The following is a 12,555-nucleotide window of genomic DNA, read 5'->3' as shown; positions in this document are numbered from 1 at the left end:
TAAGTTAATCAGATTACCTTGGGTCCAGAATAATCTATTCCATATGGCTTGCCAACTCGGAGGCTCCGGGAGCTGAAGGTGTGAGGAAAGGGGGTGATCTTAGTTGGAAGGGGCTCCCTGGGAGCCTCGGGGGCCTCAGCTGGGAAGCTGCTGTGGAAGGAGGGAGGTGGAGGAGAAGTCGGGGGGGCCTTCCTGCTGAGCCCCCTGACTGCCCTGGGGCTCTAGGCGGCCGCTGCCTCATCCATCGGTGACCCACGGGGGCTTAGGATCCATGCTGGGGGGCTGGGCACTCCAAGTGCTTTTTACACTCTCCGGATTGGGGGGTGGCCTCTGTAGGCACTGCTTCTCAAAAGTGGCTGAGCTTCATAATTCTGGGGCAACTGTACTCTTCACACCCAAATTCTCCAGCTCCGTCCCCCAGGGACTCTGGTGCACCAGGTCCAGGGTGGGTGTGGAAACCTTTTTCTGTCTCCACGCGTCCCTGTGACTTGTGACAAGATGTTGTGGGTGCTTGAGGACTCTGGGGGAGTTCCCCCACACCAGCACCCTCACTCTTGGGGCAGCCTTCAGGAGGAAAGGAGCCCCTCCCATCTTCCAGCGGAGACTGGACAGGTGGTGGGGAGGACAGAACACAGGCTTTGACCCAGACAGAGGCAAACAGGCCCCAACTCTGCCCCTGTTTGCCATGCGACACAGGACAACCTCTCGACACCTCCATTCCCTCATCTGCAGAGGGAGGCCGTGACACCCATATCATGGCAGGGCAGCAAGCTGTGACCCAGCCACACCCCAACACAGTGCCAGCCCCAAGTGACAGTAGCACACGTGACCACGGCTGCGGGTCACATAGCCCAGGCCACACAGGATGATCTGATCCTTATAATGTCAGCACAGTCAGTATTACCCTGTGGCACAGGAGCAGAAGCTGGGGCCCAGAGATGGGGAGGGAGTCCCCATGTGACACCGGTGGTCCACAGCAGGACAGGGATTCGATTCCAACCCACACTGGCCACATGAGGTGACCCCTTGTTCATAACAATCCCTCCCCTGGAATGGTCTGTGTCTTGGGCTGGTGCCAGGACATGGTAGGAAGATCCCGCCGCAGGGGACACCCGAATGACAAGCCTCCCAGGAGCTGGGCCTGCTATGCTAAGTGGGCTGGCAGCAGAAGAGCTGCTTCCTTCTCCTGGGGCCTCTGGCTCCGGCGGGGACAGGGATTAGGGGCTACAAGGGGAGTATTGACATAGCACCTTTGATTAGCGCTCCCGTGTCAGGAGGGCTGGCCGGGAAATGAGAGCACCGAGGCTGGGAGGTGGGAGGGGGGTGGTATCCAGGACCCAGGCCTGGCCCGAGGAGCTGGCTGGCTCCTAGCCGGAAGACTGGGACCCAGGCCTCGGCCCAAGAGGAGGCTGCCTGGTCCTGCCTGCCCCCAAACCCAGCCAAGGCCCCCACTGAACTCTCACCTCTGCTCAGTGGGGCCGCCCCCAGGCCTTATTTCCCAGCCTTACACGTTGGCAGGCGAAGGTGGGCTCGGGCCAGGGGAGCGGGAGCACTGGCTCCGGCACTTGTCAAAACACAGGCCCCCGAGGTGTGAAGGCCTCACCCCAGCGGGAGGGCATGTGGGCCCTGCTGCCCGGAGAACTCATTAACTGGGGCAGCTCCCAAATGAGCCCACAGGAGAGCCTGGCGATAAGGAGATCAAAGGTGAGAGGGGCCGGGTTGGGGGGGGAGGGAAAGGCGACTGGCAGGAGGTTGTAGAGCCCGCGCTCCAGGTTGGGGGGGTCCCTCCTCTGTCCAGGCTTGGCTCCATCAGGCCCACTGGCATTGGCCCTTGCACACACTGGGCCGGACACTCCGGGGGGCAGCGGGAGAGGGAGGGACTCCCAGGCGGCAGCCCTCAGGGCTGAGGCCCCCAAGGTTGGGGTGGAGGTGGAAACCTGCCATCTGCCCCACCTCTCTCCTGCCCTTTCCGTGGGCTCTTTGCCTCCACACTCGCCCCAGGGGCTTTTTAGCCCTCCCTCAGCCTGACACCAGAGATCCTCCTGTCCTGAGCATGGTGTCTCTCCTGCCCCAGGCCTCACGGCTGCTCCTGCGCAAGGGCCCGAGGGATGTCAGATCTTAGGTCCCAGATGGGCCAATCCTCAGGAGCCAGAGCTATGTTTTTAGGATAAACAGTCTGCCTCCCACACATATGGCCTGTTGTCCAAAACACATCTAGTTGATTTTGTACTTAATAAAATGAGGAGTCATTTCAACGACAAACCAGTACTGGTGGTTTCCCCTGGACAGGGAACGGCAGGCCTCTGAGGCAGGATGGCAATGAACTTTGTTAGACCCTCAGTGCTTGTTGAGCTGTGGACTTTCTAGCCATGTGCACCTACTGGATTTTCAAAGAGATGACGGTGAAACAAGAGGTGGCTGATTGGGCGTTTTTGGGCGGTCTCAGTTTTCTCAATGATTAGCTGCCAAGTGGAAATCCGAATCATGTGAGAATTGGAGGGATTTTTTGACAGGGAGAAGGTTGGCAGCAGAGACCCCAGAGCCCTCACAGACCCCACCCCTCCTGCCTGACCAGTCTTTACTCTGCACCCCCTCCCACTCGAGTGCATGATACGCTCTACCAGTTGCCAACTGTTAGTCCCCTCGGGTCCAGTGGGGTCCAAGGGACCCAGCTGCTGGGCTGCAATGCCAGGTTCTTGGCTTGGATCTGGAGCCCCAGGAAGGCATCCCTTGACGAGGGTCCAAAAGGGGTAGACCTCACTGACAGCTTCCGGCTGAGGAGGGCCCTCCTGGATCAGGCTCTCTTTGGGAATAGATGGGTCTATGGCAGGGTCCCAGGGAATGGGCTCTTCTCCTTCTCCCCAAGGGCAGGTTGGCACTACCTCTCCTGGGTTGACCATGGGCATAAGAATTCTGGGGCTGCTGGGACAGCCTGCAGAGGAAGGGAGTACAGAAGGTGCTAGAAGAAGCCACGGGCAGTAGAAGATAAAAGAGATGAGGGGGAGGGGGCGGTGGTGGGCAGAGATACCCAGGGAGAAGGTATTAAGCCTTTTCGCCGCCTTTGCTACAGACCAGCTCACCCATCAGGCTCACCAGGCTGGAAGCCATGGGGGATGGGAAACATTAGACCCCTCACACTGAAAGAGACTCTATAAACCACTTGTCTTGAAGACATGATGCTAGACACCAGGTACTTCAGAATCTAGGCAGAGAACAGACATCAGTGCACAAAGTAGCTATTGTGACAAGTGCGAACTCAGACTCCTGAGAGGTCAGGCAGGCAGCAGAGGGCCTCTGAGATTTCCTACGTAGACAATCACATTGTCTATAAATGGAGACAGTTTTATTTCTTCCTTTCCAATCCGTACGCCTTTTATTTCTCTTTTGTTATTGCACAAGCTAGGCCCTCCAAGGCAATGTTGAGTAGGCATGGGTAGGAGCAGACATTCTTGCCTGTTCTCAGTATTAGGGGAAGCATTCAGTCTTTCCCTGTTGAGTATGCTATCAGCCCTGGGTTCTTTGTAGATAGATGCCTTTTGTCAGGTTGAGAAAGTTCCCCTCTATTGCTATCTGGCTGAGGATTTTTATCATGAAGGGGTATGAATTTTGTTAAATGCTTTTTCTGTGTCATGTCCCGACACATTTCAATGGCAAAGCCCTCTATACCTGCCCCAAAGTGGCAGAATACCAGCTAGAGGCCAGTGGTGGCAGCTTGTGGCAGCAGGCCAAGCCCTTGATCCTGCCAGGCTGAGGGTGTCCTGGAGGGCATCAGGCTTTCCCTCCTTCAGCTCAGATGGTCTGGCAACTTGACCAGATTTGGCCAGCTGCTTGGCCTTGCCAGGGATAGCTTCCTCATAGTGCCCCCTCCGTCCCAGGACCACCACCACCACGTAAGGCCACGTCCAGGAGGAGAAATGGATTACTGTTCCTCTCTCCTCTAGCGGGAATCAGGGCCCCACTTAGGGTCCCTGTCCTACTGATTCTACAGACCTAGCTGCAGCATGCCCCAAGGCTCCCATTGTACAAACTGGGAACGAATTTGCAAGAAAACGTTAAGAATGTGCATAAAGTCCCAACAGGTGAAGACTGCCCCAAACAGGTCCTATACTTCCAGAGGCCTGAGCGGCTAGGTCAGGTGCCCATGCGAGGGCCCAGGTGGGGCCAACCTGGGGCAGTCAACGACCCACACCTTCAGCACCCCGGTTGGTTCAAAGGGTCAGGCCCCGCCCCCTCCAGGCCCCGAACCCGCTTTGAAGTGCTGATGCGGCCTGGAAGGGGCCACTTCACACCTCGGGCTCCGGATAAAGCGGTCGCCGGCCGCCGGTCCCCAGACGTGCCACCGCCGCCATGGCCCAGTCCCTGTGCCCGCCGCTCTCCGAGTCCTGGCTCTTCTCGGGATGGGGCCCGGCTCCGCCTCCGCCGCCCTCCGACAGGGACTGCGGCTGCTGCCCCGCCTCGTCCCCGGACTCGTGGGGCAGCGTCCCGGCCGGCAGCCCCGAGCCGAGCCCCGGGCGGCCCGGCGCCCACGCGGCCTCCCGAGCCCGGAGCGCTGGGAGGCGCGGCGCCCGCGGCAGCCGCCTGGGCTCCGGGCAGCGGCAGAGCGCCAGCGAGCGCGAGAAGCTTCGCATGCGCACGCTCGCCCGCGCCCTGCACGAGCTGCGCCGCTTTCTGCCGCCGTCGGTGGCGCCCGCCGGCCAGAGCCTCACCAAGATCGAGACGCTGCGCCTGGCCATCCGCTACATCGGCCACCTGTCGGCCGTGCTGGGCCTCAGCGAGGAGAGCCTGCAGCGGAGGCGACCGCGGCGCAGCGACGCGGCGACGCCTCGGGGCTGCCCGCTCTGCCCCGACGGCGGCCCCGCGCAGGCGCAGACGCAGATTCAAGTGCAGGTGCAGGCGTGCGCCCTGGGCTCCGCCGCCGGCGCCGCTGCGTCGTGGGGGTCCCCGCCAGCCTGTCCCGCAGCCGTAGCGGCGCCGGAGCCTCAAGACCCACCGGTGCTTTACGACGAGACGGCGTGTCCGGAATCGCAGGCAATGGAGCTGGGTCCCTCGTCTCCGGTTAGTACCCCCTCCCGCGCGGGACTCCCTCCCGGCGCCGTCGTGGGTGGTGCTACCTGTTTGCTACCTGTTGTCCGCGTCCCCAGCGCGCAACTCCCACTGCGGGGGCCACTCCCCCTGCGGCACCCCCACCGGCAGCCTGGCCTGGTCTACATGCTGTTCGGAGCTGCGTAACTGGTGTGCCCGGAGCGCTCAAGCAGGGAGGGGAGTGAGGACACGCAGGGCACAGGGTCCTGTTCCCCTCCAAAGGTCCCCTGAGAGTGGAACCCATGAGCGCGGACACCAACATTCGGCAGCCAACGCGGGCGGTAACTCTGTTCCCTCTCCCTCCGCAGCTCTTGCCTGGCGACGTGCTGACCCTGCTGGAGACCTGGATGCCCCTTTCGCCCCTGGAGTGGCCGCCGGCCTGAATAGTTGAAGTGACGACGTACTACTGGCGCCCTGTCTGTGAGCATCGAGGCCTTTCTGGCCTCGGCACCTTCAAAACGGCCCCTCTCGAGACTCCCTTTCCAGGGAGGGGGCACCTGTGATACTGGCATACACACTCCTGAGAGCGAGAGCCTGTCGCCACCCTGGACGGTCCTCCCAAGCCCCTCCCGCAACGGAGGGACCTATAGGTTGACCCTCGGAGGCCGGCAGGGAGTGCCTGCCTCGTATGTATTTATTTATTTGTGAATAAACTGTGCTGGTGTCAGTTGACTGTTTCTTCTTCCTCTGCGTGGACACAAAGCGCCCTCCCCCTCTCCAAAGAAGAACCTGGGAGAATCAAGAGGGTCTCTTGCAGTCTTCAGCCCTCAAAGCACACAGGCTCATACCCTTTCCTCCAGCCCTGACTTAGCATCTCCTGTTCCAGGAAGGTCAGCCTGGAAGGGGGAGGTGCTGCATATGGGGAAGTGGTAGCAGGTAGAGTCTGTCCATCTTTTCTTTGAACCTGGTGGGAGCTGGGTAAAACCTAAGTATCTCTGTAGAAAATACACTTCCATTAGTACTTATTGTGCATCAGTACATTATACACATTTTATATCCATTTTACAGAAGAATAAACCAAGGATCAGCACTCAAGCCCAGCTCTGAATTCAGAATCTGAGTTCTCATCCCCAGTGGGATTTTGCCAGCTCTAGGGTAGGGTCTGAGGGGACGCCAGCTACCAAGGGCTCATTTTCATGCATCTCAAGCCCCTTCTTCTCTTCTGCTAGGGCATCATGGCCTGGACCTTGGGATCGTGTCATCTCCCGTCACTCTGGTTTCTCACCCAGGTGGTTTAGGGACATAAACTAACACCAGAGAGTCAGTCCCGGGTTCATATAACTGTAACCTCCCAGCGGTCTAGCTAGGGTGGAGAGATTCATGGGAGTTGCATCCTGGAACCACACACCCGTCTACATGGCTGGGTTCTGATCAGGGATGTGCTGTATGGGGAAGAAGAAAGCCTTGACCCTGAAGGAGTCTGGCCTGCTTAAGGTTGTCTGGGAAGCAGTCAGGCCTTGAGGGGAAGGCGAGGTGGGGTTAGGGCATGTAGCCTCTGCACAAAGGCCGTCTGTGGATGCATACCAAGTTCTCCCCTCTCCCTCAAATATCTTTGAAATACAGGCCTTGGTATTTATTTTCTATAAGAGCTTTATTGAGGTATAGTTTATGTACCATAAAAATTAATCTTTATAATTCAGTGGTTTTAGTATATTTATAGAGTTATGTACCCAGCACCGCTGTCTAAATTGAGAACATTTTTTCTTTAAAGGTTTTATTTGACAGCACAAGCAGGGGGAGCTGCAGAGAAAGAGGGAGAAGCAGGCTCCCCATTGAGCAGGAAGCCCGACGCAGGGCGGGATCCCAGGATCCCAGGATCACCTGAGCCGAAGGCAGATGCTTCAGCGACTGAGCCACCCAGGTGCCCCTAAATTGAGAACATTTTCATCATCCCCAAAAGAAACCCTGTGCCCATTAGCAGGCACTCCCCCATTATCCCATTCCCCCACCCAGCACACTCATCTCCTTTCTGTCTCCATAGATCTGCCTGTTCTGGACATTTTGAATGAATTGGAATCACACAACACGAGGCCTTTGGTGTCCGGTTTCTTTCACGGGTCGTAACATTTTCAGGGTTTATCCATGTGGTCGCATGCATCAGTACTTCTTACTGCCTGGTGATATTCCACTGCATGGACATACCCCGGGAGCTTATCTGTTTAGCCATGGATACTGATAGGTTTGTTTTGAAACTGCCTCAGAGATCATTTCCAGCGCTCGGCCCGGCTGGGAGGGGCGGTAATTCAGAGCAGGCGGGCGGCACTGCTGTCCTTCAGGCGGCCAGGCGCACCCTGGCCAGCATTTGGCAGCAGAGAGTGAGATCCAAAAGCAGGGGCCCTGCAGGGGGGCAGACCTCACACCTCCGCTGACCACCCTCTTTCCCACACCTCCCCTCCCATCTTGCCTTCCCCTCCCAGGACCCTAACCAGAGCAGAGTGGGAAGCCCTTTCCAGGGGCCTAGCCAATTTAGAAAATCTGTTTGCATGGCAAAGGCCCTGTGGTTTAGGATGGGGAATTAAAGTTATTAGCAAGTCTTTTCACAAATAAGTGGGGCTCATTGCCTGCGCCCTCCCCTGGGGAGAGCCTTGCCTCCCTCTTGGAGCCAGAGCGGCCCAGTGTTTATTAGCACCTGGGTGTGAATTTTCATTAACGCGTCTCTGCTAATTAGACAGAGGATTGGGGATGGGGCGGGGGGGGGTCTCCGCGCACCGCTCCTGCGCCTGCGCCCGCTTGCTGGGCCAACCCCCCCTCCCCCCGCACCGGAAGGACAGCCTGTGTACCCGTTCCGAGGCCCTGGGACAGTCAGCAGCGTCCAGGTAGGCGACAGCTCTCTCAGTTCTCGGCTAAGCAACCCGTGACAGCGGCCAGCTGCTGGGGCCGCGTCAAGCATGCGGAAATTGAGTAAGGAGAGGCTAACCGGAGCCGATGGTCCGTGGCCGCCTCGGATGGGCCCCGATGGCAGTGCAGCCCCTGGGTGCTTCCCTGGCTTTCGCCACAGCTGAACACCAGCCTGTCTCGAGGACAAGGACTGAGGGTACTGGTAGGGTGGCGCCCCACCTCACCTGGGGCCCTGACAAGGGGACACGTGCCTGCGGGAAGGCAGCAGCCAGAGACTGGCATCAGCACGGGGTGCCCCGCGGGCCGCTGGCGGGTGCCCCTCCTTCCTGAGGAGCTGCTTTCACAGCGGGCCGGGGCAGAACCCCCTGAGCACGGGCACGGAGCGGTTCCCGTCAGCCAGGCTCGGCGGTAAGGGCTTTACAGTCGACACCTAACCTCTTGTCGTTTGGGCCCGGGAGTCACAGGTGAGGCGGGCAGGTGTGTGGGCTTAGACCTATTTTACCGGTCAGGACCGTGAGGCCCAGAGAACTGGGAACTGTTCGCAGAGCTCGCACCTGGCTGTCGGGGCGGGGACAACAGTGGGTAGTTGACACATCAGGTCTTCAGTATGGTCCTGGCAGGTGTGCGTGTGTGTGTGTGTGTGTGTTGGGAGGTGCGGAATGAGGCCCCTCGTGCACCTTGGCCGCCGGCACTACTGCTCGTGGGAAGCTGTTCTTGCTGAGAAGGGATGTTGCTCCCGCTGAGAAGCTGCGCTGTGTGGGTGCTGATGCTGGATGGGCTGCGTCCCAAGGAGGGGCAGCTAAGCTGATGGTTTTATGTCGAGACATTTATTCTAGGACGTACTACATGGGTCACCCTATGAACCCCCAGGGCGGGGGAAGAAGGGGTGGTGGTCATGGTTTGTCTGTCGGCGGATCAGAGGGGATTGGGCTGAGGCTGGGCCGGGCCTCGTGTGTGTGTGGGTGGTGAGCCTGGGGGAGGCTGAGCCCAGATGTCCCTCTGGCTACGTGTTGCTACATCGGCACCGCCATCCCAGGGCACACGGACGCGCCAGGATTCGGAAACAGCCTGCATCTGGGGAACCGGGCTGGCACAGGGCTGGGAAGGAAGTGAGCCCTAACAGCAAAGCCCCTGCTTACCCCAGCGCGAGGCCAGGAGCCACTTTCCACCCCATTCCCCAGATGTCATCTCTGCGTTTGCACAACCGTGAGCCTAAATACGGCACTGTGGGCACTCCTTTGACTCACACTAGTTCCAACAGTCCCCTGAGAAGACCCAAGGTTCTCTTTATTTTGAGACAGAGAGAGTGAGCACATTTGTGCACCAGCAAGGTGGGAGAGGGGAGAATCTCAAGCAGACTCCCCGCTGGGCGCGGGGACAGTCAGGACTCCATCTCACAAGTCTGAGATGGGACCTGAACTGAAATCAAGAGTTGGACATTTGGGGCACCTGGGTGGCACAGCGGTTAAGCGTCTGCCTTCGGCTCAGGGCGTGATCCCGGCGATCTGGGATCGAGCCCCACATCAGGCTCTTCTGCTATGAGCCTGCTTCTTCCTCTCCCACTCCCCCTGCTTGTGTTCCCTCTCTCGCTGGCTGTCTCTATCTCTGTCGAATAAATAAATAAAATCTTTAAAAAAAAAAAAAAGAGTTGGACATTTAACTGACTCAGCCCCCAGGCGACCCAAGGTTCTTGGTGCTTCTGAAGGGTTCTGTCACCCCAGTGGGCAAGGACCTCTGGCACCGCTCACTCAGCCCCGGGGGTACACCAGCCTTGAGTGGGGCTGGAGCCATGAGGCCCCAGCTCAGCGCGGCTCAGGACTCCTCTGCCCATTTCCTGGCACTTCGCCAGGCCCTGGGTCCTCCGCCCTCCCCTCTCCCCGTCCTGTGTACCTGGCATATGAGGCTCCTTGTGAATGCCCCAACCTCCCCCACCACACACACACACACACACGGCAAGGAGGAGGTGGCCTGGTGTGGGCAGCACATGACCCTGGAGAGCGTGGACAGGGCCAGCTCAGCACCCCTCCTGCCTTCTTCCCTGTGACCTGGCATTTTCCTGTCTCCACACAGCTCTCCCCTCCTTAGTTTGGGTGGGCGTGACCTCCACGTCCCTCCAGGGATGGGCCCGTGCCACAGACCTGCACGGTTGGCCCGTGAGTGGTTCGGGAATGTGACTACATTCAGACCAGTGAGAAACAGGCTTTGGACTTTGCTGAAACTGTCGAGAAAGGGATACTCGCTGTGGGTGCTGTTGGCAGTTTCATGTCCCTGAAAAGGGAATCAAAACAGAGATGGAAAGAGTCCTGATGTTCTCCAACACCTGGACCTGGCTACGTGGAAAGCATCATGGCTGGATTTTTATGGTACATGAGCCAACCCGAAAGTTCATTTGAGTTGAGTCTCTGACACTTGCTGTTGAAAAAGTCCTTTAGGACTCGATACAGGCTGTTCCAGGCCGTGTAACCTGGGCCTCAATTTCCCTTCTGAGATGTGGATAATGATAAGATCTCCATTTCACGAGGTTCCTTGAGGCGCACAGGTCAGGCACACACTCACAGTAGGTGCCCCGTAAACATTCGCTCCCTGTCGCATTCGGGTGGTGTGTAAGGCCACGGCCATCATCCCACGTTTTCCTCCCTCATCTCAAAAGAGAGTGGCCTGCTGTGTGTCCGAAGAGGGTTGTTGTGAAAGTCGCTGTGGCGGCTGTCTCTGCTCCCATGGTGGGGGGGCGGGGGGCGGAGTCCCTCAGGCGGTAACCTCTTCGTCCAGGGACATTCTGTGGTCAGTACCAGCGCCGTGAAGGAGGAGCGTGTGTGACCCAAGGGAGGAGAGAGATGGGGACAGAAAGGGAGCTGCCTGTCACAGACGCCGCCCGCCTGCCCGGAGCACTGGGAGGCCAGGACGCGCCAACCACCCGCAGTTCTCAGAGGCGCCACACGGTGTCCTCGGAGAGGCAGGCGCGGGCCTTGAGCTGGGGCACCGCGGAGTCCTGTCTTCCTGGGAAGGGCAGTTCCCACAGAAGAGAAAGGCACCTCTCAGCCCCCCTCCTGTCGTCCAGACCCCCGCCCTCCTCTAGGGTTCCAGCCCAGCCGGCAAGGGGCAGTAGTGGCACAGTCCCTGCCTGCCACCTCACCTCTCAGGCCCCTGAGACCTCAGGCAGTGTCCAGCCACTCTGAGCCTCAGCCTCTCGGAAGTGATTCCAGAAAGGTCATGAGCCAGCACAGAGAGGGAAAGGAAGTGGGTGGGGAGAAAGTGGGTGGGCCTCATAGTGGCCGGGGTAGCCTGGGGTCTTGCTCATTTGAGCAAAATGACTCTCCTGGGCCTAGAAAGGCGAGTGGTCCTCACAAGGCCCTGGACTCTGTCTGAAACCACTGCTTGGGCCCTGCTAGGGTCTGGACACCACAGCAACTTCGGAGTCTGGGAACAGTATCGCTCTTTATTGGGGTGACACATCTGGCCACCTGAGGGCTCTGACAAGCGGCTTAGGGTTGAAGGCTCCCCAAATCATACCTCTCCCTTGCTGAGGCCCCAGACTGCCAGTCCGGGCCCGTGGGCCTACTGAGTTGCAGCCCTTTGTCACCCCGTCTCTTGACCTCAGGGCATCTTAGGGTGAGGCCTGCCCGGAGCCAACCTTTTCAGAGCACCCAGGGCAGCAGCCCAGTCACTTCCTGTAGTTCTCTCTTTGGAGAAGCAAGGAATACCTGCGAAGCCGGGTCCAGTGCTCCTGCTCGTTCACCTTCTTCTCCAGCTTCTGGAACCTGTGGGCCACATAGGTGGAGATGAGAGGAGACCGCTTTATGCTGTGTGCCCCCCACCCCTCCCGCTCCTAGTCGCTGGGCAGCCCCTGCCAGCGCTGTGCTAAACTAAGAAACTCTCCAAATGGCACATCTGACACCTGTCTGTGTCCTCAGGACTCAGCCCGGTGCACAGCCCACCTCGAAACACCTTCATTGCCTGATGACAGGGCTGGCGTCTAAAACAGGGGGCGCGCCCCGATAGAAGGCCGGCGCACTGGGGGGCTCACGGCCCATGCGTGGACCACCGTTAGCCACATCAGAGTCCCAACACATCCAGTGAATAAACACTCCTTGAACATCTACTAGTGTCCCCAGCTGGACCCCAAGACCTGACCTTGACTGCCTCCATTTGTACCCACATTTTTCCTTAAGCTCCTCCTTCCAAACAAGTAGTTTTATTTCTTTATTTTTAAGATCTTATTTATCTGAGAGAGGGAGATAGCGAGAGAGAGCACAAGCAGGGAGGAGAGGGAGAAGCAGGCTCCCTGTTGAGCAGGGAGTCCCACGTGGGGCTCAATCCCTTTCCAGCATGTATCTTAATTCAGGCAAAAGACCCAAGGGGCACAGCAATCCCCTGACTGAACCCGAAACTACCCCTCAAGCAACAACAACTTCCCAGAGACTTCCGGAGGCCCAGACCACCCAGACCGGTTTGAACTTAACCTCAACTCACAGGCGCACATGGACCGTGGAGTGACCCATGGAGGGAGTGACCGTTACCTTCACCTCATTTACATAACATACAACGTCTGTACAGGCATGTTTCCTTAAGGCGCACGCGTGACCCTACGTATGATGACGGGGCTTCCCTAGCTAAATATTCATCCGACCCCTCAGT

The 12,555-nt window shown here is 58.5% G+C and overlaps 2 protein-coding genes across 2 annotated transcripts in view; one reads left to right on the top strand and one right to left on the bottom strand.

Moving 5' to 3' along the window:
* The first annotated feature begins 1,753 nt into the window (after window positions 1-1,753).
* MESP1 (mesoderm posterior bHLH transcription factor 1) lies at window positions 1,754-5,749 on the top strand. The gene is made up of 2 exons (XM_026510472.4): window positions 1,754-5,055; window positions 5,391-5,749. Exons 1-2 carry the CDS (start codon window positions 4,348-4,350, stop codon window positions 5,463-5,465), a joined length of 783 nt encoding a protein of 260 aa, XP_026366257.2. The 5' UTR covers window positions 1,754-4,347; the 3' UTR covers window positions 5,466-5,749.
* Window positions 5,750-11,336: 5,587 nt separating this feature from the next.
* WDR93 (WD repeat domain 93) overlaps window positions 11,337-12,555 on the bottom strand; it is a 45,879-nt gene continuing 44,660 nt past the window's right edge. The window contains exon 17 of the mRNA XM_026510467.4: window positions 11,337-11,678. Coding sequence (XP_026366252.3) covers window positions 11,582-11,678 — 97 coding nt within the window. The 3' untranslated portion in view covers window positions 11,337-11,581. The remainder of the gene's footprint in view (window positions 11,679-12,555) is intronic.

Source organism: Ursus arctos, unplaced genomic scaffold (assembly GCF_023065955.2).
Source record: "Ursus arctos isolate Adak ecotype North America unplaced genomic scaffold, UrsArc2.0 scaffold_28, whole genome shotgun sequence".
Classification (NCBI taxonomy): Eukaryota; Metazoa; Chordata; class Mammalia; order Carnivora; family Ursidae; genus Ursus; species Ursus arctos.
Note: the sequence above shows the minus strand (reverse complement) of the source record. Positions and strands in the feature narration are given on the sequence as shown.